At 43.8% G+C, this 27,665-nt stretch overlaps 1 protein-coding gene across 1 annotated transcript; it reads left to right on the forward strand.

Moving 5' to 3' along the window:
• Nucleotides 1-388: 388 nt before the first annotated feature.
• On the forward strand, nucleotides 389-27,438 carry LOC308672649 (fatty acyl-CoA hydrolase precursor, medium chain-like). The gene is made up of 14 exons (XM_081335697.1): nucleotides 389-526; nucleotides 8,618-8,822; nucleotides 9,710-9,854; nucleotides 10,081-10,214; nucleotides 12,881-13,034; nucleotides 14,302-14,406; nucleotides 14,903-15,007; nucleotides 15,601-15,636; nucleotides 18,322-18,462; nucleotides 18,563-18,643; nucleotides 19,048-19,195; nucleotides 21,609-21,740; nucleotides 25,438-25,510; nucleotides 25,931-27,438. The coding sequence occupies exons 1-14, from the start codon at nucleotides 463-465 to the stop codon at nucleotides 26,097-26,099; spliced, it is 1,692 nt and encodes a 563-aa protein (XP_081191823.1). The 5' UTR covers nucleotides 389-462; the 3' UTR covers nucleotides 26,100-27,438.
• The last annotated feature ends 227 nt before the right edge of the window (nucleotides 27,439-27,665 follow it).

A 27,665-nucleotide genomic window follows, 5' to 3' on the forward strand; every position in this document is an offset into this window, starting at 1 on the left:
TCAAAGTCCTGCCCATGGAGTGTTACTAACAATGTCCACGTGTGTTTGATCTGGTGTCACAAACTCATAATAAATCTTGGAGACCAAAGTACTATTGTGTTCTGCTTGAACAAACAGAACAAAGTTCAACTTGAGAAATCACAAATTGGATGAACATTCACAATTTCTGTTTTATGGATTTTTCTTTCTCCTCCAACAGGAGCAAGCGCAGGAGATTAAATCAAACCAATTTTGGTCTTGCTTCATCCACTCCCAGCCTTCTGAGGTTTTTCTCCCTTCCTGGTTTCCAGTAATGTGGGAGGGACAACAGGACCATCTCAGAAACAAGATACAGAAATAGGAGGTGTGACCTGCCTTCTTTGAAATTTAACCCTGGGAGATTGAAGGTTGCATAAGTATTTCTGTTTATAAGCTCCCACTCGCCCTTCTGCTAGTATTTCAGGCTCTGAGCACTAACCAGAAATGAAGCTGGTCTGGTGGCTGTCCCTCCTGTTGGTCTTTTGGGCCCCCTCTCTGGCAGATAGAGGTAAGATTACAAAGTTTGCAAAAATGTGATCCTCTTGCAGGGACCAAAAATGGAGAAGAACCCGTCATGCCAGTAAAATCTGTCTTTGAGGCATTGATTTTGAGAACTAAATCCTGTTTTTGTCAATGTGCAGCCCTTGATGAAAAATGTAGACTTGCATAGAACAGTATCTGCCTGATTAAAGTTTTCAATATTAGAATAAGAATTAGGATAGAACTAGAACAGAACAGAACAGAATAGAATAGAATAGAGCTGGAAGGGACCTTGGAGGTCGTCTAGTCCAGCCTCCTGCTCAAGTAGGAGTACTTATACCATTTCAGACAAATGACTGTTTAGCCCCGTGGTGGCAAATCTATTGCATGCGTGCCCTCTCTGTGGGCACGCACGCCGTTGCCCCAGTCCTAGGTCTTCAGTTGGGTTTTATAAAACCTTTTCGCTTTAGGACTCCGGCGCCATGTGCAAAAAAAAAAGGTTCAATCAATCAATTTCAACTTCTAGCGGGGGAAAAAGGATCTTGCAAAGTTGGAATTGATTGATTGAACTTTTTAGTCCCACCCAGTCTGCCATTACCACTGCAGCCATGCCCACCAATGGGCCACGCCCAGCCAAAGGGCCATGCCCACCCGGCACCCGACGATACATTTGGGTTTTGGTTTGCAGTTTGGGCACTCGGTCTCTAAAAGGCTCACCATCACTGGTTTAGCCTCTTCTTAAAAATCTCCAGCGATGGAGCGCCTACGAAGTCTGAAGGCAAGCTGTTCCATTGTCCTCACTGTTGGGAAGGACAATTAACCAGTGGAACAGCTTGCCTTCAGAAAGCCTTGGTCTCCCTTCCCTTGCTCGGAGAGGAGCTTTCCCACAGCCTCTCCTTCCAGCAGGGCCTCCTACCCGGACGGTCAACGCTCCTGAGAATGAGCCACAAAGGGTCTTCTGTCAGACAATAATGCTCTCTAAAGGAGCTGGAGCCTTCGAAAGTCGGTCTCTGTCCCTCTGTCCAAGTCTGGCTATGGCAACCTCGCCTTCTTCCTTTGCATTGCCTCCCTCCTAACACAGAGAAGACGAGTTACACCTCTTATTTCTGTGAAACTTTGGATCCCCTACTCAGTAGTTGCATTGTGTTGCAGAGCTATGAAAATCCAGTCTCAACTCTGGCACAGAAGTCTTTCCCAAATCCAAAGCAATTTTAGACTGACACTTATCCTGGGTTGAATTTTTTTTAAACTAATTGATAAAGACACTGTTAAATGTATTCCTTTGAGTTGTATTGGTTGCCCTCATAACTGCCTCATTTAGTTACCATTTGCACTTTTGATAGTGATGAAGAAGTAACCTGGACTTCCGTGTGGCAAGGCTCCGTCGCCGGCAGCCATTTCGGCTGTCAGCCCCGATGCTCCATAGAATCGCCAAATACAGCACCTATCAGCTGTTTTGGCGGCTCGGAAGCCCCCTCCTCGGGAGAAGAGGAGGGGGTGAGCGCCCAGGCAGGGGTAGAGCTCTCCCAGACCGCCAGAGTTGAAACTCTGGTGGTTGAAGGATTGAGCCCCCCCCGAAGCCTGAGTTTGCTCCGGACCTCGGGACGCCTCTGCTCCAGGGCTTTGGAGCAGAGCAGGACGCAGCAGCCATCCCTGCCAGCGAGAGTGAACTTTGGATTACTTGGATGCAGGCAGAGCGGTACAGGAGAATCATGTTAAAGCAAGTATATGATCTTTAACTCAGTGGACTTTGTAGACATTTTTAAAAGTGAAAGTGCGCAACAGATTTAAGTGGGTGAAAATGGCTGCCAAATCATCTAAAGTTCCTAGAAGCGCGGGGGCTTCCCCGGTGCAGCAATCTTCGTTACAAGCTTTAATGCCCCCCCTGCACCTGCACCTGCACCAGCTTTGACAGTAAAAGATTTGCAGGATGTTTTGCAAGAGGCTTTGAAAAAGCAATCTCAACAACTAGCTGAGCTCATGGAGGAGAAGCTTACAGAAATGAGGGCAGACATCTTACTTGCATTTCAAGGCATGGCTGTTTGTATAGAGCGTCTGGACGAGAAAGTGGAAGATCTCAGCCAAAATAATATCAGATTAGATGCTAAAATGACGGAGACTGAAAATGTGATGGATAAGATAGACGACGATTTAACCTTGGTGCAGTATAGAGAGATGGAGTTCGCTGTGAGAATTAGACTGACGGATTGACTGCTGTGTATTATAAAAATTTACAGTTAGAAATGGTGAAGCCTTTAAGGCAGGGGTGTCAAACTCAATTTCATTGAGGGCCACATCAGCATTGTGGTTGCCCTCAAGGGGCTGGGTGGGTATGGCCAGGGTGGGCGTGGCCTACTGGGTGGGCGTGGCTAGAGTGCATATGGCCTACTGGGTGGGCGTGGCCAACTCTACATCATTCACATCAAGGGTGCCTATGGGGGCCTGGGCAGGAGTGGGACAGATCTGAGGGTCTCTGGCAGAAGGAGGGTCTCTGGGCCAGGGCCAAGGCAGTGGGGGCTGTTCCCTCACTGTTTCCAGGATGGCTTCGTGGGCCACATGAAACCACTTCGCGGGCCGGATCTGGCCCCCGGGCCTTGTGTTTGACATGTCTGCTTTAAGGGAATTGTTTAAGACAATTCAAATGGGAGGAGGGGTACCTCCATCTTGGAAGACTGCTTTTATTTCTTTGATTCCGAAGGAAGATCAGGATGCCACCCAAGCTAAAAATTATAGGCCAATATCACTTTTGAATACTGACTACAAGATATTTGCAAAAATTCTAGCTAATAGATTAATGAGGGTAATACAACAGGTAATTCATGGTGATCAAACTGGATTTATAAGTGGTAGACAAATGAAGAATAATGTGAGACATATTGTAGATTTATTGGAATTTTTGGAAAGAAATAATCAGATCCCTGCAGCTCTGATCTTTTTGGATGCTGAAAAAGCCTTTGACCAATTGGATTGGCAATTTTTGATGAAAGTATTAGAGAAAATGGAATTTGGGGATAAATTTTTACAACCATAGGGCAATATATCAAAAGCAAACAGCCCGTATAATAGTTTATAATAGTTTGACTGAACTATGTAATATTGAAAAGGGTACAAGGCAGGGGTGCCCGTTGTCACCTCTATTATTTGTTTTAACATTGGAAATACTACTGATTAAAATACGTAATTCGGATAAAATTAGGGGAATCCAAATAAGAGATCAGGATTATAGATTGAGGGCGTTTGCAGATGATCTGGTTGTTACAATAACTCAGCCCGATTATTCAGTTGTAGAATTGATGGAGATAATAATGCAATATGAGAAAGTTTCTGGATTTAAGATTAATATACAAAAAACTAAAATATTGTCTAAAAATATGACAGTATTACAAAAGGCTGTTTTAGAAGAGCTAACAGGATTTGAAATAGTCAAAAGGGTTAAATATTTGGGGGTATATTTGTCACCCTCAAATGCAAAGCTATATAAAAATAATTATGAAAAGCTATGGGGAAAAGTTCAAAAAGAATTGGATAGTTGGAAAAAACTACAATTGTCTCTATTGGGAAGAATAGCAGCAGTGAAAATGAATGTTTTGCAAAAATTTCTATTTTTATTTCAAATGATACCTATTCTTAAAAAGGATTCAAACTTGGAGGAATGGGAAAAGGGTATTAATAAATTTGTTTGGGCAGGGAAAAGGCCACGAGTTAAATTTAAGATTATGCAGGATACGTGTGAGAGAGGTGGTCTTAAAATGCCTAATTTTAAACTATATTATGAAGCTGCTGCTTTGTCAGCAATAAGTGATTGGATTAATCTAACACAAGTGAGATTATTAAATCTTGAAGGTCATGATTTGCTATTCGGTTGGCATGCATACCTATTGTATGATAAGAAGGTGGATAATGTGTTCAAGGTGCATATTTTAAGACATGCTCTGTTGCGAGTTTGGAAAAAGTATAGACATAAGCTAAATTATAAGATACCTTTATGGGCAATACCGAAACACGCAATAGAAAATATAAGTGTTGGGTTTAAACACGATGTGACTACATATAAGGAAATTTTAAGTTTGGAAAGGAATGTATGGCATTTGAAGCCGTATAATTTTTTACGAGAAGGAAAGATTGTTCAAACTTGGTTTCAGTATGGGCAATTACAGGCCAGGTGGAAAGAAGATCAGAAAATTGGTTTTTCAATGACTGATGAAAATTTGGTAAAGCAAATTAGAAATCAAGGTCAAGCACATATCAAACGGATATATCTTGCACTGATAGAAATTGACTCAGAGACAGAACTTGTTAAAGATTGTATGATAAAGTGGGCTCAGAATTTTCAAGAAGTCATTACAATGGATATTTGGGAAAAGATTTGGGTAAGAAATGTAAAATTTACGCAAGCTCAAAATTTAAGAGAGAACTTTTATAAAATGTTTTATAGGTGGCATTTAGATCCTAAAAAATTAGCAAGTATGTATCCGAACTGCCAGCCTAAATGTTGGAGGTGTGGTGGTGAAGAAGGTTAAAGCATTTTGGATTAAAATTTGGTGGAATATGCAGAAGATATTTAAGAAAAGGATAAAGTTTTGTCCGCAATTGTTTTTATTGGGCATTATTACTGACACTACTGGTGTGGACACTAAGTTGATGTTGAATTTAATTACGGCAGCAAGACTTTTAGTAGGGCAATATTGGAAGAATGAAGAACTGCCGACTATAGAAGAATGGACTTTAAAAGTTTCCAACCTGGCGGAAATGGCAAAGATCTCAGCGTATTTGAAAGACCATTCGCAACAGAGATATATTGTGGAGTGGAAAAAATGGATTGATTACATTCAGAATAAATATGGGACTAAATAGTTTCATTTAGCATTTGAATAAGTACTGATGTGATATTTATATTGCTTGTAGTCATTTTATAAGAGTTAAAGTGCGATAGATTTAACAGTTTATTGTTGTTTGCATATGGTAGATTATGATTGTTTCTACTTTTATACCTTGTATTTAGCTCTGGGAAGTTGGGGAGGGGGGAGGGGGAGGGAGGGAGGTGTTGGGGGGTTGGGAAGAGGGGAGGGGGTTGGGAGGGGTTTTGTTTTGTTTTGTTATAAATAAAATGTACTGTAAAACTTTTCAATAAAAAAAAGAACTAGGTGGGCCCCGGGTGCAATTTGGCATGTTGGTCACCTGTAAGCAGAGCCATGGATCTGTGGCGACATCTGAGGAGGTGATTTGGTGGATCATGCTAGCTGGCACCTGCAAAGTATAGACTTTGGCCCCTCTTTTTTTATAAATGTTTTATTAATTTTATATTTTCACAAACAAGTACTCAGTAGACAATGTGATGACTGAGTCCATTAAGAATTTGGTGATACATATAAGCTTTTTCAACTAGGTCCAATGTTACACCTGCCAGTACATCCTCTCTCCTGGTAATAACAATTTTTCCGCATTAAGCAAATACAATTATTATTATTGTTAGTAAACATACAATTACATATCAACATTTGTTACATTTTTCTAATAATATCAGTTTAGAATATCTTTCCTAGCCAAAACATATCTTAATTGCATTTGCATTGAATTTCCACTTATTTAATCCATATCCTATTTTTGCTTTTTTTTCAATTTTTGTTCCCCATCCAAGTTCAAAGTATCCCAATCATTTATAATTTCAAAACAACTTGAATTTGGGCAACCAAAAGAATCCCTTATTCAAGGTTCTTAACATGTTCTTATTTCCCTTTTCATACCAAGATATAATATTTACAAATCCTAGCTATCTAGTTATAAAAATGCTTCTATTTCTAATAATCTATTTTTAACCATATTCAAACCCCTAATCAATAGTATAGCATCCCCTCTATTAGGTCAAAGCTTATGTTTCTTTCAATCTTACTCTAGCTTTCTTTCTTTGCCAACTAACTTTCCAAGTCAGTGCATTTGGATAATCAAATAATTCTTCCTCTATTTTTATATATATTATTTGGAACAAGAGAAACAATTTGGTTAAAATATTTTTGGAAGAGCTAGCCCATTGATATTCATTAAACCGCCTCCCTCCTTCTCTGGCACCCCACAGTTCTAATAACAACCTTATCTTCCATTCCATCAGCTCTCCTTCCTTGTCATCCAGTATGTTCTGAAACCTTGATTTATAAAATGTCTTTTCCGTTTCCAATATTATCGTTATATCTTCTGAGTTTTCATTTATCTGAGTCTGGTCATTTATTTCCTCCTTTGGATCATCAATATTTCTGCCAGCGTTCTCTAGTTTTCCTTCTATTTTTTGGGTTACTGGTTCCTTCTCTGTAGTTGTCTTCTGAGTTTGTAGATTTGAATTAGAAAATTTTCCTTTTATCTCCTTTGTGTTATTAGTAACCTGCTCACAAGCTAGAATAATTGTTTTTTGTATTAATTTCAGCATGGAGAGAATTTCTTTCTGTGTTTCATCAGTATTTTCTTGATGGTATGGCATGGTAAGGCTGCTGGAACAGATGTTAAAGATGATGTTTTACTATTTAACACTGAGAATGAAACATCCATTTTATTTTATTATTTTATTTATTTATTTTTATTTTATTATTTTATTTTATTTTTATAAGTAGCTTTTATCCAACCGAGTGTCCATTCTTGAATCTCCCCTAAGCAGATATAAGTAAAGTTCGAATTTTTTTGTCCAATAAAATATATATCCTTTCTGTTCAGGGAGAGAGAGGAATCTTTGAGGGTTGTTTAACGATCAAGATTTATAATCCAAAGTATTCAAAAAAAAATCCACAATGCAGTTCTGAAAGTCAGTATTTATGTTCAGAATTCAGACAGGCCAAATTTAAAATGTTTATCATCTCTGCCACATAGATAAGCAGCCCCCAAGCCTGTTCTCTCCCCCCTCTCTATTTTAATTCTCAATAATAAAATCGTTCCAAGGCCAGCCAAAATCTTATCTAGTTCTGGGCCTCAAGCCAGGTTTCTTTTAGGCATAAATAAGTTGTAGTGCTGTAATTCACCACCAGATGTCATCAATGCCACTTTCCAGTTTTTAGATCAAAAACTTATATTGTTAAACTTTTCAAGTCTTTTTATTTAGAAAAAAAAAATAAAATAAAAAGGTCTTAAAAACACTTTTGGTCCCCAAATTTTCAATCTGTAAGTATATTTTAATTCCAGATAACTCTCATAGGTTTCACCAGTGTCCCCAAGTATTAATTCGCCACTTTTCTGAGAGAGTGGGGCAGAAATTCCCTTTCCCTCTTTCATCAGGGTGGGGGGTGGGGGGTGGGGAGAACGCTTTGGGCAGATTTTCAGGAAGAAAGGATCAGGTCTCACCCAGTTTCATCCACATTGCTGTAAAGTTGCTTGATAGTGCTTGTTGACTTCCATTGTCCACAGCTTAAGACTGGCTACATGAATGCAGCCAGTCTTTCCTCCGCTGGTTTAGAGGGCTTCCTCAGATCAAACGGGGGCTGCCATGACCACTCCCCGCAATCAATGAGAGTCCCTTGCTTGCTTGCCTCCTCTATGGGGCGACTTTCGACCCTTTCCAGGGTCTCCCAGCGGTGTGAAACCAGATGCGAAAGACAGAGCCCCATCTTCCTGCATCTGCATCACTGCGAGATCCCAACCGGAAGTCTGACTTTGGCCCCTCTTGACCTCCTGACCCAAAGGAGCTGCTAGGGGTTGAAAGAAGGAAGGGCTGGCTCTCCTTCACCCCCTTTGTCTTTCTACTTATCTGCTCCTGTGGAAGAGATGGCTAATCTGGGGTTACCTTCTTTGGTCTTTCTTCTTGTGGGAGAGCAGGGCTCTCTTCCTGTCTGACAGGTGGTAACTGGGTATTTTCATCCATTGGTGATGCTCTGGGATAGACTTTTTTTAAGTAGAAGAGGAATCATGGCTCTCTCTTAACATTCATAAATACTGAACACACACGGTATTCTGCATTCCTCCAAAGCAACCGTTGTGTTTCTTCCAACTACTATGGTGGTGCTTTCCAAGAAAAATGTACATACCCCAGCCACAACGAACTCTATAAGAAAATATGTGGTGTTACTGTCTTATCTCCTTTGTAAGAAAGCCAGCGAGATCTCTGGCTGGCTTTCTTAGTCACAAGTGCCTTTTCCTTGCACAGGGAAAACTCCTGACCCTCCCCGGGTCCTCATCCCAAATGGGGAATTACAAGGACAGCGGATCAGGGTGAGAGGAGCTGAGAGGGATGTGGAGGTTTTCCTCGGAATTCCTTACGCAAAACCCCCTGTTGGACCTTTGCGGTTTTCCCCTCCACAGCCGGCAGAACCCTGGACTGGTCTCAGAGATGCAACCTCTTACCCACCCATGTAAGTCAAGAACATTTTGCCAAGCCAGAGATGGTGCTTCTCTCTCTGCCTCTGATCACAAAGGGATGACTGATAACCAGCTAGAAAAGCCTATGGCTCTTAGGTTCTCATCAGGAAGGATCGCCAAAGAATTATAGGGGGGAAAGAGTTTTCTTCATGAAACTTGAATTTCCTGGTTGGCAAGTTGGGGGAGGGGATATGGTTGCACAGGAGTTTTCCAGATCCCCACTTTTTCTTGTCTTCTGAACACCTTTACAAAGCATGTTAAATCAAGTGAATTCTTTCAACACCATTCCCCCTTTTTAAAAGATTGATGCCAGTGCTGTAGTCTTGAAGTTACCTGTATTTTATTCCATGGATGATAAACCAACAAAATTCCCTTTGTCCCCACCCATAGAAGTGATAACTGGGCAACCTTTTCGGCAGCGATCTTCCTGCACTTCCATTTGTATTTGTGAACATCTGGCTGGCAGTTTGAGCAAAATCCTTTCTTGCAAAAGATCCCCTTTTCCAAACATGTCAACTATCTTTTCAGAGAAGAAAAACCAATAACAGGGCTGAAAGAAGAGCAGACAGAAGCAAAATTTCTCAGCTCCTTGGCTTTTTCCCATGAAAGAAGTACACTGAAATTATTTCAAAGGCAGAAAAGCTTAGACAGGGGTCCCCAACCTCTGAGCCATGGCCCTGTACTGGGTTGCAGCCCATTTGGAACTGGGCTACACATGTGGCAGGTGAGAGACACTTGCAGCTCCATTTGAGCAAGCAGTGGGCACAGAAGGCTGATAAATTTGGCTTAGATGATGCCTCAAATCCTCTTAGGCAACCTCAGACCACCAACTCTGTTGCTAGTTCAGACCTTGAAGGCCCTTCTGCTTGGTCTCTGCAAGGTGCCTGCAGGATCCGCTGGTGGGACAAGCTCTCTCGGATGATTTTGCTAACACGGGGCAAAGGATCTCCTTGCGCATCGGGGAAGACTGTTTGTACCTGAACATTTATGTGCCCGCCCAGGCTGATAAGGCAGAGCAGTTAACGGTAAGCGACTTTCTTGTTTCTGGGTTTGATTTGGTCCCACAGCCTAAGGTGAAATCAAGTAGCATTCAGTACTGTTTATTGATATTGCATCTAAATCTACTTTAACTACTAAATCCATTTTGTACAGTAAATATCTCAATTGTCTACATTTGCAGAAGGGGCTTCTAAGTCACTTCTCACCTTAACAGAGAGTCACTTCCATTGTCCTGTTGCATTTTGCTTCCAGGTGATGGTCTGGATCCATGGTGGAGGACTACTGCTGGGCGAAGCATCCACATATGATGGATCTGTTTTGTCTGCTTACGAAAATGTAGTGGTGGTGGTGATCCAATACCGCTTGGGCATTCTCGGGTTTTACAGGTAAGCTGATATTGTCATTTTCATCTCCACCTGGATGATAGCTCACCCCTCTCACCTTTGTTTTAATGCTGTCTTAAGAGCTCAGGTTTCCTTAAATACTGGGTTTCCGCAAGGTGCTCTTGTTGTTCAGAAAGAGAGCGGAAATGCACAGCATGGAGTAGAGGTCACAAGATGCTGTTTGAGCAGGGGATTGGACTAGGAGACGTCCAAGGTCCCTTCCAGCTGTATTCTGATTGATACAGAGCACACACACAGAGGAAAAAAGGTAGGAGACAAGGAAACTCCCCCTTTACTCTTGCAGCAACCAATCACAGCTCAGGCTGCCTCATGCAGCGAGCAGCTCTCTTCAACCAATTAGCTATAGCTGTGTTTTTACTCATTGCCAACCCTTCACTGCTCCAGCTATTCAATTGAATATCTTAACAAGCTTCCTAAAAGTAGATACAGTCCAAGAGGGTTACCATTTTACACACTGAAACCAGTAAATGTGTGTCTGCGGTTTGTGGGTACTTCCTATCTTCAGAAACGGAGATTTCATCCTGGCAACAGGACCATATCTGGCCATTTCTATCTGTCCTGCAAATAGGCTTCATTGTTAATTTCTGAGTCAAGCTCATAATTATACAAATGGTCTGCAACTTACAAAAGTTAATGTAGTGACTGTTCGAAGTTACACTGAAAAAAGTGACATGACCATTTTTCACAATTACAACCATTGCAGCTTCCCCATGGTCACTTGATCCAAATTCAGATGCTTGGCCATTGACTCATATTTATGATGGTTGCAGTGTCCCGGGATCATGTGATCCCTCTTTTTGCGATGTTCTGACAAGCAAAGTAAATGGGGAAGCCAGATTCACTTAACAGCCCTGTGACTAGCCTAACAACTGCAGTGATTCACTTAACAACTGTGGCAAGGAAGATCATAAAACGGGGCAAAATTCACTTAAAAATTCTCTTGCTTAGCAACAGAAATTTTGGGCTCAATTGTGGTCGTACATTGAGGACTGCCTGTACTTAAGACTCTTGCTCCGTGGGGTTAAAGATATTGAAAGAGCAGCTTGTGCCTGCAAAGCTTGTGAAGGGAATTTCCGCTCTGGATTTCACAGGATAAAGTGATGAGGGAGATCTTGCAAAGGAGATCGTTCAGGCCATCCAAAGTCCTTCCCTGGCTGATCTCTATTTTTCCCTGTGGCGAGAAAGGCAGATCTTTACATAATCTTTTCATTGTGCTCCCTTGAATGGCTTTTAAAAAGTCCTTCCCTCAAATTCCCCCTTCCACGGCAGAGTTTAAGGCTCAGGGTGGATATTTAAACTATGTGCATGATAAGTGTACATAACAGAGAGCAAACCCTAGGGATTGATTGATTGATTGATTGATTGATTGATTGATTATGTGCCATCAAGTTGGTTTCAACTCATAGCAACCACATAGATTTTCTCCAGGAGGATCCATCCTCCATCTGGTCCTGAAGGCCTTTCAGTGGCGCCTCCACTGCTTTTGATCGAAGCTCGTATCCCCTTGCTGCTGGTTGTCCTCTTCTGCTCCTTACTCAGAACTATAAACATCTTCTCAGAGCTGGATCACGTGTGTGTGATTGTTTTAGCCTGGACCTTTCTTCCCTGAGTGAGAACTCCAGTTGGTTCCTTCCTTTCCTATGTGCTCAAGGTCGCATTTGCCAAGAGTTCCGTGCGCCAGTCAACGCCTTGCAGTAGTTCGGCTCAGGCTGCCCTGATTCTAAGCCTTCTTAAGAAAGTTGTGTCCAGACGGTGGCAATATGCCTTGCAATGTATTCAGATGGGGCTGCGAGTGACCATATCCTCTCGCCGGGAAATTTGCTACTGCTGGGCTCTCCCACCTTTCCATCCCAGGAAAGCAAGGGTTGGAGAGTCGGGAGTTTAAGCAAGTTCCCCAGATAGGAAGTTAATGGCTGGCTTCCAATCTTCGTTATGTAATTGTTTGCATATGTTAAAGTAGAAGGGTTCTAATAATATGGCAAACTTCCAGCCTTGCATAAACCTGGAGTGAAGAAGGCTAAACATGACACCAAACGCAGCATAATGACTGACTGGTATTCAGAAGCTCATGTTGGGCATAGTCACATCCAGCTATATTTTTAATGGTGCTCCTTACAGTTTTTCAACTTTGACAGGGCCCCAAACTGGAAAGTTTGGCCTGTGCCTCCCTAGTAGAAAATGGGAGCCCTGAAGTGGTGGCTAAATTGGCCAGGGAGCCCATTTTGCTTACCAAAGCTCCGTCCCTCCGTTCTACCCTGGGAAATCTCCCATGCTTTGTACCTGAAGAGAAGATGTTGGGGGTTTGTTTATTATTATCACCCTCGGGCCTTTTGGAATCCTTTCCACCCCTGAAAAGTGGATTGCTTCTGCACATGAGCACCTATTGCACTTGATGCAAGTTGGATCCAGAGAGGCCAATCTGGCATGGTAAGTTCCTGAGTGCTAGCTGAGCTATTGACTGTAAATCTCTGGCCGAGATTTGCCTGTGTCACAGCCCTGCAGAGCAGGTAAAGGGAGGGCATCTCCTCATGTTGTTCAGGGGCACTCCTACTATGAATGTTTGAAGGCCAAAAGTGAGAGTGGTCTGGCTGCAGAATGCCTGGATTTCCTCTGGATCCATATTTCCTTGCTTCTCCTTCTCCCCCCAGCACTGGAGATGAGCATGCTCGAGGGAACTGGGGCCTGCTGGATCAAGTGGCAGCTCTGCAGTGGATCCAGGAGAACATTGCAAATTTTGGGGGTAATCCAGGATCAGTTACTATATTTGGGAATTCAGCAGGTGGATTCAGCTCTTCTGCACATGTAAGTTCATGTCCTATTTCATTTCTAGTAATTCCCATAATGTTTGGCCTATCTGTAATGGCTTGAGACAAGATTACCATCAGAGCTGTCACAAAAGTCTAAATAGGAACGATCCTTGGCTCCCTTTGTTGAGAAAGATATAGTTTTATTAGTGATCAAGTGAATGGCAGTATTGCAAAGTCAGAACTGAAAGTCCCTACGTTCTACATTTCCCTCCCTTAACAATCTCTCATTGCTCCCTCCAGTGCAACCAATCTGGTTCAGGCAGGATATTTTCCCAACGGTCAGTCCAGGTGTAGGTATGTGGCGCTCCTTTTTCCAGCTGGGTTACCTTGAGGCAGCGTCCTGGGGAGATACAGCACTTACTTTCGTTTCCCCAAGCATTTGCCCCCTTTATTCCCCCCTTCCCACGGTTCATGGAAGTCTGTCACCACATAGCAGTGGAGCACAAGCAAGCCTAAGATGGCAACTGACAGTTGTAAATTATTATATATTGTATAACAACTTCTTGCTTGTATTAACAATAGGAGTTCAATGCAGCAATGCTAAAAGCATAATTTAAAATGCGACTTTTTGTAGATTAACAAAGCATGAATGTAAGGACCTACCTCAGCTAAGCCACCCAAGAAAGCAAAACTCTTGAAATAGGCATTGTCTCAAAAGGAAACTTTTATTAGAGGCCACTGACAGCAGGGAATCAAGGCGAGATCTGAGAGAAAAAACCCACAAAGCAATATATTAAAAGTAGCATTCAATACTCCTCCCCCCAGCATCCCAGGGTTCATTTGAATCCCAGCCAATCCACAGGTGGCATCGTGCTTTGGTAACCAGTCTTTTTGGCAGGCTCCTCACGGTCTTTCTCACTTTTGATTTCTTCTGGCTCCAAGCGCAAACCGCCTCTCAGATAAGGAAGGGTAAGACATTCCATGGGGGGGGGGGGAAGGGCAACAAAGCAGACAGTGCAAAGCATTCCCAAAAGCTCCCCCCTCCCAACAGAACGGCAGGCCACATAGGAAAGCTACAAATATTTAAATTAAATTAAAATACAGATTTTGAGGGGACCTGACATGAATGAATTGTTAAGACTTTAAAAAGTAACATGTGAATGAGTGACTTTGGCATTGCAGGGCTTTTTATACAGTTAACACTTGAAGCAAATTGATTTGATAACCTTTTGCCAAATACAATCAGGGCAATATCAGTACAGTTATCGGGTGATGCAATGGGTTGATTGAAAAAAGTGGCTCTTGCTTTCCTCCCTGGCCAGGTGTTATCCCCTCTGTCCAAAGGTCTGTTCCACAAAGCGATTTCGGAAAGTGGTGTTGCCATAATGGACGTGCTGTTCGATGCCCATCCAGAAAAGCTGGCTAAGGTGAGGTTTGGAAGAGCAAGGCAGTCATTGCTCTGGATCTGGGAATCTTTTCTCCGAGGGAAGATGAAAAGAGAAAGAAGACATGTAGGAGAAGGGGGTTCCCCTGGCCTCCCCAGGATTTTCTGGAGCAAAGCAGCTGGGGTGCCCTAGCTGTTCCCTAGGGGCCCCGGAGAGTTGGAGATGCAATACGCGCGCCTGCTCCATTACATGTCCATTAGCTGTCTGATATCACCTTCAGCCAGATGTTTCTAAACACCTGCAGAATTATTTGTTTCAAGCTTACTATTGGAATACAAATAAAATGAAGCATACTCTTTAAATCATTTTACTTCACTGGCTTTGAGCCCAGTTCATATAGGCAGCCAGAACAGCCTTCCTCCCTCTTCCTTAAAAGACATCCGGCACCTTCAATCTTCCAAACTGGATGAAGAACTATTGCAGGATGATCTGCTTCTTATTACACATATTAAAACTGAATTGTTGGTCTGGATTGCAGAAAATTGCTGAATCGATTAGCTGCCCTACATCCAGTTCTGCTGAGATGGTTCGTTGCCTCAGGGGGAAAACAGAGAGTGAAATCTTATTGGCTACTCTGAAGATGGTAAGGAGGCCCCCGCAATACATTGTGGTCCTTCATAGAGAGGAAGAGTGAGGGGTTAGTCCTCGTCAAAATATGAGTTGGTCTGCCGGGTGTGGCGAGCAGAGGGTGGTCACAATGGTGCTGTAGAAGCCCCACTCGTCTCCTCTGTAGACTGTGTGAATCACCCCACCGTGGGCAGCAAGGTGGCCTTGCGAAAAGACCCCGGAACTGTTTCCCTTCTTCTGCTGATCACCTCAAGCAGGTCCTGCAGGCTTCACAGAGGGGCTCCTGATAGCATCCATTGCCTCTGAATGAAGACCCAGATGGGTGGCAGCAGACCTCATTGCTGCCCACTTCTTTACCAAGGACAGTTTGGGGGGGGGTTCCATGGCTGTGGCTGTTGTGGTCCTGGTGGGGGCAGTGGAATTATGTTCAAAATCAGTTCATGTCATTCAGTCAATTGAGAATCACACTTTTTCTAGATTATGTATAAAGAGTAATGATCATAAAGTATAGACAGAGGAGGCGCTCCTATTATTTTCCACAAGGCTGATGCAGGATCTTCCCCTGGAGCTCTTCATCCTCAACTGACCTGATTCCTACTGTGATTGCAGGATTTTACCCGGCTGCATCTGGGTGGAGAAGAGCAGGTGAGTTGAGCACTTGCCTCATCGAAGGGAGGCAGGAAGCAACGGGATAGACCTTCGCCCTCAAGGAGATGCTCCCAGCAAATCTAAAGTAGACCAAACCTAGAAATCTCCTTTTCACAGAACGGGAGAGGCAGAAATGCTTGTCAGGAAGTCAGCTGAGGGGAGGCGATTGAATAACAACATTGATAGTGTATATTCTTCCCACATCCAGGGGAGCTTTTTTATAGCAGGAGCTGCAGGACCAGCCCCATTCTGCCTGGCCAAATAGGGCAGAGTCATGCAGATGCGGGCATCTCCACATTCAGGAGAGGCTCAGACATTGGCCTGGCTTTTTCTTGGCCAGCTTCTTCCGTCCAGTGAAAAGCAGAGTAGTTTTCTCCATCAATTTGCCGAATTTTCCTCTGCCTTTCTTGCCTCATGGTGTTGCTGAGCAACCTTTGCTTCCAAGACTGTGGCCAAACTAGTGCTTTGTTTCAGCTCCCCTTTGAAGATCTAAGCCCCTTTTGGGGAATCGTTGTTGGGGAGTGTCCAGATCAGGAGTGCCTGCAGCACCTGGTGAAAAAGGTCAATTGAATTGCTGTCTGGTCTTAACATGCCTCACACACATGGACTTTTTTTACACCCCCTTCACATGCCCCCACCCCTCCCCTAAATTCTGCCCTGTCTAGCAATCCAGAGAAGCATCAACTCCCCCAGCTGCACCCCCTCAAGCAAAGCTAAAAGAGTGGTGGTGATGTTTCCCCCTTTTCTGGGGAATCCCAGGGTCCCAATGAAATCAAACTCCATCAACCAGATCCTGAGGAAAGCCAGGACTGATTAGGATGTGCGGAGGCTCTGAGGAGGCAAGGACATTGTTTCTGCGCAGTTACACTTCTGCTGTACATGAGGCTGGTGTGTGTGACCCATATCCTGGATATTCTCATCCAGGAACTAAGCAGTCCCGGCTTATTTAGCTTTCTGGCCCAACAAGGCTGCATTTTACGTATCTGCCTCTCCCTTGAAGAAGATTGTTTTTCTTTGACCATTCCTCCAGGTTTCATCCCTCATGGCTAAATTAACCAAGTTTCTGCAGTCTCCTCTCGTAAGATTTAATCTCTAGTCCTCTGATTGAGGGGCCCTTCTGTATACCTTCTCCAGTTTCTTCGAATCATTTTTAAATTTGGTGTGCAGAATAGGTCAACCAATGCTGTTTCAAGAGATCACAGAATTTACCATGTGCGCTAGAGACAGTAGCATTGCTGGTCTAGTAATATTTAACTAGTTCATGAATGTTGTGAAAATGTTGTGAGATTTTTTCTTTTACTGAATTTGAGGTTATGACAACAGCAACCCTCAACCAGACTTTCAAAAACTATCCAGTAAAAAATCTCTTCAGGCTTTTGAAAAGTAAAAGGAGGGAGCAGTTTGCCATCTGTTTCCTCACTGGAGAAGGCGCTTACCAGCAAGAAGCACAGACAAAGCCAAACAATCCCACCACTCGTTGGGGATTTGTTTTCTGTGAGATGAGAAATCCCACTAGGCAATTGTGAAGCATCGTGGAATGGAATGGGACAAGTTGCCACAACCAACTCACCGTGGCCAACTCGCCATGGGGTTCAATTAGTTATTTTTGTTGACTACATTTTTGTCAAAATTATTTTATCTCTTGTATCAAAGGAAATCATTCCTATGACTACCAGCTTTTGTAATGCTTTGATGAATAATAAAAGGAATTAGTTCCAGGTTGAACAGTCCCGTGGTGAGTTGTCCTGCAGCAAGTTGGTCACAACGAGTAATTCACAGCGAGATGGCCTAGATGGCGAGTTGTCCTAGACCAGGGGTAGGCAACCTTGGCTCTTTTATGACTCATGGACTTCATTCCTGCTAGCTCAGGAATTCTGGGAGTTGAAGTCCATGAGTCATAAAAGAGCCAAGGTTGCCTACCCCTGTCCTAGACCTTAGTGGAAAGGGCAAGACTGAAGCTTCAGGAAGGCAAATTCATTCTCCAGAAGACTGTGGAAGGCAGGAAGCAGAGCCGCAGAGAAGGCATTGGTCAGGCAAGGAGCAGCTAAATCTGCAGAAGGAAGGGTGGCCCCGGCAGACGCCTCAGAAGGGACTCCCCCTAGTTTCTTGGACCGGGGGTGATGGCAGATGCATGATTCTGTTTGAGGGGCTCCTACTTCTGAGTGTGCCCCTTGTTGGAACTCCCTCGCAAGGCTGACAGTTACTGGTCTGACTATTGTCAATGTCTTTTTTTTAATTATTTATTATGGTAGCAATTTGATAGAAAGATATGGACAAATTAGAAGGAAAAAAAAACCAACCCAAGAAAGAAATACATGAAAGACTGCATAAAGAACAGAGAATACAAATGGGGGGAGGGAGAGGGAAACAGTTGATTATGTAATCTGATGTTGTTTTCTGAGGTCAGATGTAGGGAGAATTCCACTGAATTCCTAGAAGGTTACTTCTGACTAAGCACGTCTCGGATTTAGGACTGTTCCAAAAAAATGAAGGGGAGAATTTATAAAAATATAGGACTGTAAAATGCAGAATTCAAGTTACAACATTTTAAAATTGTCATTGTATAGAGAAATTAATAATGTTCTACCATTTCTATTGACCATAACCTAGGAGGAGTTTATTCTGCTTTCCTTGAAAATAATATTTTAAAAGATGTTAAATTGATTTCTTTTTCCTCTCCAGAATGTTGTCTTTTTCCCTGCAGTAGTTGACGGTCAATTTTTTCCGAAGAGTCCCAGGAAGCTCTTAGCAGAAAAAAACTTTCATAATGTTCCATGCATCATTGGGGTCAATAATGATGAATTTGGGTGGATTCTTCCTCAGGTGGGCTTTTTCCCTTTGTTGATGAAGGTCTGCCGCTGCCTTTTTAGGTCTGTTCTCCTGACTGCACTCAGAATTAACCATTTCGTTTTACTCTGTGTAGCTTCTCCAGTTTCCAGACTTCATGCAGGGACTTGACAAAGACACTGTGAACCTTCTGCTACGCAGCACAGAGCAACTCACAGTAAGAGGGCTTTCTCTGTATGCCTGAATTTATCACCAGCCTCAAACACGCCTGCATTCACTCGGATTCCTGTGGAATTCAGCGGGGGGGGGGGGCGGCAACGGATCTCCAGGGTCTTTGCGCCCAACCATACTAGGAGAGGAGCAGCTCCTGGGGACTTCTAGCCTTGGCAGCAAGGAGGGAGCCAGGCGCATTAGGGAAAGACGGGAACAGGTGATGAGTTTGGTCCTTGACACTCACTATGATTCTCTAGTTTATCTAGTTCTCTTTATTTCTCTTGGTGTTACAGAATGCTGACAAAAGCAATTCTTTAGACACCTATGCTCTCCAAGAAACTGTCCTTGGAAACCTGAAAGCCAGTGTAGCTGCAATATTGATGGCCCACCTTTCTTTGGCTGTTGCAGAGAGCTGCTGCTCAGGATCTTCCTCTGGTTGCTGATGAATATCTCCAGGATCTCCAGGACCCACTACAGCTCAGAGATCAATTTCTGACTTTACTGAGTGATGCCGTGTTCATTGCTCCAGCCATTCTGACTGCCAGGCACCACCGAGGTCAGTTGCTACTGGAACCAGATGGGTTGGAGCAGCCTTAGCGCACTCTAGGGCGATGGTCCCCTCTTTGAAGAAATCTCTCCGTCCCTCCAGCCAGCCAGTTGCAAAGTCACAAGAACCGGCCAGCAGCAACATTTCATAGGTAGTCCTTGACTTGCAATCACAGTTGGTGCTGGAATTTCCCTTGTAAATTGGTGCAGTCATAAAGTGGGTCTTCATGTTACCAGACCCAATTTTATGACCATTTTTACTGTGGTCGTTATGCAAACCCAGCATGCCAGAAACCAGCCGTAAAAGTCGCTAGTCCTGATCGTGGGATTGCAAGATGCCCCGAACGGCCGTAGATGCGAGTGGATTGCCAAGGACCCACGTTGTTGCCATGTGGCCGCAGGGGTGGCACAACGGTCAGAAGTGCAAAGACAAGCCATGTTTTCCAAGGCCATCATAACTTAGAACCATCATTAAATGAACGGTTGTAAGGTGAGGACTGCCTGTTGCTTGCCTGGGACCATCTGCAGGTTTCCAGCAGAAAGTTTGTCATTTCTGCCTGAGCTAATAGCATTATGGAAATAAACAAAAATTTTAAAAATGCTAGCGATGTTCTCAAAACCACAACTCAAAGGGATGCTACAGTTCGGGTGGAGAGGGGAGGCGCTCTCTTCTCCAATACTGGCCTAAAATGCGCTGTTGCCATGGCTGGTGCCTGCCCTGCATCTCACCACTATTCTGAAGCTGTGCAGAGAGGATAAAACAAAACCTCTAGAGAGGCTTTCAGAATTTGCTGCCCTCCAATTTTCTGGCAGTCGCTCACCAGCAGGAAACCATCCCCCAAAATGCACAGATAAAGGTAAAGGTTCCCCCGCACGTGCGTGCTAGCCGTTTCCGACTCTAGGGGCCGGTGCTCATCTCCGTTTCAAAGCCGAAGAGCCAGCGCTTGTCCGAGGACGTCTCCGTGGTCATGTGGCCGGCATGACTAGACGCCAAAGGCGCACGGAACGCTGTTACCTTCCCACCGTGGTGGTCCCTATTTTTCTACTTGCATTTTTACGTGCTTTCAAACTGCTAGGTTGGCAGAAGCTGGGACGAGTAACAGGCGCTCACTCTGCTACGCGGCACTCGGGATTCGACCCTCCAAACTGCCGACCTTCTGATCGACAAGCTCAGCGTCCTAAGCCACTGAGCCACCGCGTCCCTTAAAAAATGCACAGATACAGGAGGGCAAAGCAGGGTTGGGGCTTGGAAGCTGGTGACTTTTGACAGACACCTGTCCACCATTCATCAAGGAATATTGGATAGGCAGCTCATGCCCCATCCAGCAGCCCCTCAGTAGCTGGTCAGGAGCAGCGGGGAGGGTTCCAGTCAGGGCAGAGACCTGGAAGCTCCTCCAGCCCCTACAGGCCATCTTTGCTAAGGCGAAGTGACCTCTCCATCTCGACTTTCCAAACCAGTTGGTGACTGCCGCATCTGAACGTCACTTTCCTGGATTTCTTCTCCCAGTCCTCCTCCTTCCCGGCACCCATCGACTACCTGTGTTTGTGGCGGCAATCCACAAGCACTACCTCATCCAATGAGCTCGCAGATTGACACCTGTAGTGCGGGGGGGGGGAGGGGTGTGTCTGCTAGGTGGGAGATCTCCTCTCCCATGGCAGGTTCTTCCCTTTCCGTCCCGATATCTGACATCGTTTGCTTAGCCCCCCAGCCAGGATCTTCCTTCCAGGCTGACTGTTACTGCAGATCCTGCCTAATGTCAGGGCCCACTTCAAAACCTCATCCCAAGAAAGCAGGGCTCTTGGAACAGGTTCTTTCCGAAAGGAACTTTTATTAGGAGAAGCTGATAGCAGGCATGATAGGCAGGATCTGATCAGTAGGTTAAAAGAGTCCCAGGCATAATCCCACCTCAATAGGGCCAATCTCAGGTGTTAAGTCCGCTGTGGGAAGGGAGCTGATAACGGGGTCCTTTCCCATGCTTGTGAAGATGTTGTTGGGTCTTCACACCTTCCCTTCCGCAGTGAGAGATAAGCCAGATGGCCGGAGGCACATTCCTTTCTCACCCCAAGGTAACATCAAGGGAGAGACAGTTCAAAGAGTAAGTTTGTAGACATAGCGGAAAGGATACATTGTAGCAAAGCAGAGAAACATAGCACAGAGCCTTCCCCCCTCCCCCTCAGGAGAATGGCAGAACCCTCAGAAAAAATGAAGAAGAAATGAAATAGATTCCCCTCTCCCAGGAACAGAATGGGTTCTGAGACAACCACTTCTGTCCACAGGCTCCCTGCATCCACCCCATCTCTCTACCTGCAGCCTCGTTCCCCATCACCCAGGATGGCGTTTTTGAGGTCTGGTGAGAATGCTTGGCTGTTGTGGAGCAAATCCTGGAGAATAGTATCTCTGTGCCACGTTCTTGTCTTTTCAGACGCTGGCTATCCGGCCTATGTTTATGAATTGCAGCATCGTTCGAGGGCACATAGCAGCCTTAGGCCAGACTTTGCTAAAGTGGATCATGGGGATGAAGTAGCCTTTGTCTTTGGGAAGCCCTTCTTCACAGGTGAGTCTGGGGCACTCCAGGAATTAAGCACTTGTCCAACCTGAATATGGTGGGCACATTCCTGCTAAAAGGCCACCACGTTTTGTGGGTTCTCAGCAGTGACCTACTACTTTTGTTCCATCTGCAACTTATTAGCAGGCCAACCTTGTCCAGGTTGATGAAGGAAACCAAAAGTGATGATGATCAGGAAACTAGGTCCTTGTCAGAAGGTTATTTGGCCTTGAAATGCGAAGCCTGATAGTGCCTGCAACAACCCAGTGGGCAGCCAAGGAATGCCGAGGTCTGTTCTCCGGGGTTTCTGAGGACAAGTAAAAGTCTTAGGACAGAATTTTGGAAATGAGAATTTGGCAAGAGCAATTTGAAAGTGGAACCAAGGACCTGAGAAGTGTGCTCAAGCTGTGGCTGGGAGAATGAGGAGGAGGGAATGGAATTAACAATCCAATTCAATGATTCTGAGTCAAGAATAATTTCAGAGAGGATGGAAATAGATGTTTGTGTAATGCTACACCATGCGAGTTAGTAATCATTTGTTGTTGTTGTTGTTAGCTGCGAAGTCATGTCCGACCCATCGCGACCCTATGGACAACGTTCCTCCAGGACTTCCTGTCCTCTACCATCTTCTGGAGTCCATTTAAGCTCACGCCTACTGCTTCAGTGACTCCATCCAGCCACCTCATTCTCTGTCGTCCCCTTCTTCTATTGCCCTCAATCTTTCCCAGCATTAGGCTCTTCTCCAGTGAGTCCTTCCTTCTCATTAGGTGGCCAAAGTATTTGAGTTTTAGCTTCAGGATCTGGCCTTCTAAAGAGCAGTCAGGGTTGATCTCCTCTAGGACTGACCGGTTTGATCGCCTTGCAATCCAAGGGACTCACAGGAGTCTTCTCCAGCACCATAGTTCAAAGGCCTCAATTCTTTGGCACTCAGCCTTTTTTATGGTCCAACTTTCACTGCCATACATTGCAACTGGGAAGACCATAGCCTTGACTATACGCACTTTTGTTGACAGGCTGATGTCTCTGCTTTTTAGTGTGCTGTCTAGATTTGCCATGGCTTTCCTCCCGAGGAGCAAGCGTCTTTTAATTTCTTGGCTACAGTCCCCATCTGCAGTGATCTTGGAGCCCAGGAAAATAAAATCTGTCACTACCTCCATTTCTTCCCCATCTATTTGCCAGGAATTGAGAGGGCCGGATGCCATGATCTTGGTTTTCTTAATGTTTAGTTTCAACCCAAGTTTTGCACTCTCCTTCTTCACTCGCAACAAGAGACTCTTCAGTTCCTCTTCACTTTCTGCCATTAGAGTGGTATCATCTGCGTATCTTAGGTTGTTGATATTTCTGCTGGCAATCTTAATTCCAACTTTTGATTTATCTAGCCCTGCCTTTCTCATGATGTGCTCTGCATATAGGTTAAATAGGCAGGGTGACAGTATACAGCCTTGCCAGACTCCTTTCCCAATTTTGAACCAATCAGTGCTTCCGTGTCCAGTTCTCACTGTTGCTTCTTGGCCCACATATAGGTTTCTCAAGAGACAAATAAGATGGTCTGGTATGCCCATCTCTTTAAGAACTTGCCACAGTTTGTTATGATCCACACAATCAAAGGCTTTAGCATAGTCAATGAAGCAGAAGTAGATGTTTTTCTGGTACTCTCTAGCTTTCTCCATGATCCAGCGTATGTTGGCAATTTGATCTCTAGTTCCTCTGCCTCTTTGAAATCCTGCCTGTACTTCTGGTAGTTCTCGATCCACATACTGCTGGAGTCTAGCTTGTAGAATTTTAAGCATAACTTTACTAGCATGTGAAATGAGTACAATGGTGCGATAGTTTGAACATTCTTTGGCACTGCCTTTCTTTGGAATTGGAATGTAAACTGATCTTTTCCAATCCTGTGGCCACTGTTGAGTTTTCCAAATTTGCTGGCAAATTGAGTGTAGCACTTTTAGTGCATCGTCTTTTAAGATTTTGAATAGCTCAGCTGGAATACTGTCACCTCCACTAGCTTTGTTGTTGCTCAGCTTTCCTAAGGCCCACTTCACTTCACATTCTAGGATGTCTGGCTCAAGGTCAGTGACCACCTCGTTGTGATTATCAGGGACATTAAGCTCATTCTTGTATAGTTCTTCTGTGTAATTTTGCCACCTCTTCTTTATCTCTTCTGCCTCTGTTAGGTCCCTGCCATTTTGGTCCTTTATCTGGTCCTCCCTATTCTATTGTTTTCTTCTATTTCTTTGCACTGTTCATTTAAGAAGGCATTCTTATCTGTTCTAGCTATTCTCTGGAATTCTGCATTCAGTTGGGCGTATCTTTCTTTTTCTCCCTTGCCTTTCGCTTCCCTCCTTTCCTCAGCTATTTGCAAAGAGCAAAGAGCCTGGGCTTACAGAAGACAGTCGGCCCATAGAAGCCCCTTGGTGTCTTCCTGGCAGGGGCTCAAAATGCTGCGTGGTGTTGCTCTTTTCCTCCTCATCTTTGCCATGATGTAGTAAAAATAATGGAGGAAGAAGTTAAATGTAATTAAATTAAATTAAATTTAAATAAATTAACACTTTTCGTTGAGTGTTTTTACAGGATTGGGCTTTTTTGCTAGACTAAACCACTGTGAGCCTTGGCACACCTGAAGTATCTTGATTTTGGCACAATACTTGATGAAAATAATTCATGATGATGAATTTAACTACAGGGAGTCCTTGACTTATGACCACAATGCAGCCCAAAATTTCTATTGCTAAGTGAAACATTCGTTGAGTTAGTTTTGCCCAGTTTTATGATTTTTCCTGCCACGGTTGTTGTGTGAATCGTGCAGCTGCTGTTAACACAGTTAAGTGAATCTGGTTTCCCCCCTGGACTTTGCTTGTCAGAAGGGGATCCCATGACCCTGGGACTCTGCGACAGTCATAAATGTGAGTCAGTTGCCAATCCTCTGAATGTTGGTCACGTGACCCTAGGGATGCCACCATGGTCGTAAGTGTGGAAAATGGTCATAAGTTATTTTTTCAGTGCCACTGTAACTTTGAATGGTCACTAAATGAACTGTTGTCAGTCAAGAACTAGCTCTAATTAGACAAAGGAGGGCTGCATGGAAAGCCAGTTAGACAAGTACAAAATGCTGGCTTGAAAACTATACCCAAAATTCACCAAATTTTTCTCATCAAAAAAGAATTTGGCTGCAGAATTCATATTTTTCAGTGTTATTGAATTTTTTTTTTATGCAGATGGAGGACATCTCTGGCTGAGATAACAGATTCACTCCTCGAATAGCAATCAAGTCTGAAATGGCCCAGGGTCTCCTGCTTGAGCAGGGGGCTGGACTAGAAGACCTCTGAGGTCCCTTCCAGCTCTCTTCTGATTCAATTTCTCTCAGTTAGTTGGTTATTTCTTAACTCATAAATAGATTTGACTGGGCTGATTTCTGACTGGGCTCCAGGTATTCCTTTCTGAATTCATACAAATATCTCTGGATAGGAGTCTTATGAAATAATAATAATAATAATAATAATAATAATAATAATAATAATAATAATAATAATAATAATAATAATAATAATAATAATAATAATACATGCCACTGACTCCTGGCAACAAGTTTCATTTTACTGAGATTCTCAAGGTGTTGATATAACTTCTGGATTTTATTTTTCTATCTTTTAAACAATCCAAACCTGTAATTCTTTTGGTGACACCATCCTTATATTCCTGCCTGCAGACAATGCAACAGAAGAAGATAAAGAGGTCAGCAGAGCGGTTATGAAATACTGGGCTACTTTTGCTCGCAGTGGGTAAGTCAGAGGGCTTGCACATGTCCGTAAATTTACTACTCAGGTAAGCTCTGCATCTGGTGTAAGTTGGGACTTTAGCTAGGAAGAGTGTCCCCCTCCAAACTATCTCCTAGGGAAGACTCATCACCTACCAGGTCACCAGAGTTCAGCGGTGAGGCTGCTCATATAGAGGTTGTCAGCCTGGGAAGAAAAGTGTGCAGTCCGTTTCCAGCAGATGCCTCTGAGAAATTTTTCAAGTGTTTCTAGAATATTTCATTATTGTTCCAAAAAATGATAAAGCTCCATTTGTGAAAGTGAGGCAGAGCTCATCTTGGTGAGCCTGAGAGGAAGAAACTTCCCACCTTTGCTATTTATACAAGTGCAGATTTAAGAGTCCGAACCGATTCCGTGCGCTAACTGGCCATTTGCAATGGTTTCTAGGAGCCCTAATGGAGCTGGCTTGGTGACCTGGCCCATGTACGACTTGAGCGAGCCCTACCTGGAAATAGGCGTAAAGCAAAAGGTGGCAAGAAAACTGAAAGAGGAAGCCGTCAGCTTCTGGACCAAGACCCTGCCCGAAAAGGTGGCCAAACGACACACTGAGCTATGACCTCTTCAGCCGCACGGGGACCTCAGAATTTGGATCAACAGAAATCATTTCTCAGACAGGGACCACGCACCACTCGGTTGCAAGCCTGGCCTCTCTCTCCAACTGGGCAAGCAAGCCACAGGGCCACAGGGTTCTAGAGGAAGGGCCTCTGGGGACACAAGCTTGATTATTGCAAGAAGATACTCCTGCTCTGTCTAGAAACCCTTTAGAATTGTTAGCTTTGTCATAAAATTGCTTGCAATTTACTTAATAACCACCTTGCTTAGCAATGAAAATTCTGCTATAGTTGTAAGTCAAGGATTATCTGTGTTAAGAAAGATATAAACCTGACCAGGAAATGGGGGTGATGCAACTCATAAATTAGCCATTTGTGAACTATTATCTAAAATCAACTTCTATTGTTTAATTTTCACATCTGATTAATATTGTTTATTGTTTGATTCATTGTCTATGGAGATTCTCAGTCATCCAGGTCATAGTTATCCCAAAGGTGCTTTTAACACAACGCAACTGGACTTTCTTGTTTTTCTCTGAAGACATTTCGCTTCTCATCCAAGAAGCTTCTTCAGCTCTGACTGGATGGTGAGGAATGGAAGGATTTATACACCTTGCAGACAGCTGGTCATTTGCATCCTTTTAGACAGTCGGTGAGGCCATTTGGAGGCTTATCTGTGTCCTCAGGGTTACCTGAGTGGTGCAAATGGGCGTGGAGCCTTCTTGGAACTGCTAAAGGATGGTGTTGTAGACTGGAGATAGATGATGTTGTATCCCTCCCCCTCTGTTGAGAGGGGGTTGTTCAATTTTGACATGGATGGCCTCTTTGACCCCTCTTTCAAATCAGCAGTCCTCTCTGTCCAAAATGTGGATTTTGAAAGAGTTGCCTTTGTCTTTGTCAGGAGGATCTTCAGCCAACACAATATACGTGCACACTTCAAACCCACTAAGGCAGAAGCTTGTCCACCCCAAGGATAAAATACCCAGACACAAACTGAGCAATGTGGTATATGCCGTACAATGCAGTGAGCCATGTGCAGATCTGTACAGTGGGGAAACAAAGCAACCACTTAACAAATGCATGCCACAACTTAGGAGAACAAACACATCAAGACAAGATTCAGCAATCCACCTGCATTTAAAAAACTCTTTTGAAGACAGCAAAGTCCACATTTTGGATAGAGAGGACTGCCAATTTAAAAGAGGGGTCAAAGAGGCCATCTATGTCAAAACTGGACAGCCCCCTCTCAACAGAGGGGGAGGGATACAACATCATCTATCTCTGGTCTACAACACCGTCCTTTCAACATTTCCAAGAAGGCTACACACCCATTTGCACTACTCAGGTGACTCTGGTCATCAGATAAACCTCCAGATGACATCAATGACTCTAAAAGAATGCAAATGACCAGCTGTCTGCAAGGAGTATAAATCCTTCCATTCCTCACCATGCAGAGCTGAAGAAGCTTCTTGGATGAGAAGTGGAATGTCCTCAAAGAAAAAGAAGAAAGGTTTGATTCATTGCTTTCTGACACATTGCATATATTGAATATATGTATCATTTATTTCTGT

Source organism: Vipera berus, assembly GCF_964194415.1.
Source record: "Vipera berus genome assembly, chromosome: 10".
In the NCBI taxonomy this organism is placed as follows: domain Eukaryota; kingdom Metazoa; phylum Chordata; class Lepidosauria; order Squamata; family Viperidae; genus Vipera; species Vipera berus.

Excerpts from the sequence above, each read along its gene's own strand:
- LOC308672649 (XM_081335697.1), top strand. The coding sequence starts at position 463 with ATGAAGCTGGTCTGGTGGCTGTCCCTCCTGTTGGTCTTTTGGGCCCCC. Across the intron at positions 527-8,617 it reads CCCCTCTCTGGCAGATAGAG|GGAAAACTCCTGACCCTCCC; the intron begins GTAAGATTACAA and ends TTCCTTGCACAG. Across the intron at positions 13,035-14,301 it reads GATTCAGCTCTTCTGCACAT|GTGTTATCCCCTCTGTCCAA; the intron begins GTAAGTTCATGT and ends CTCCCTGGCCAG.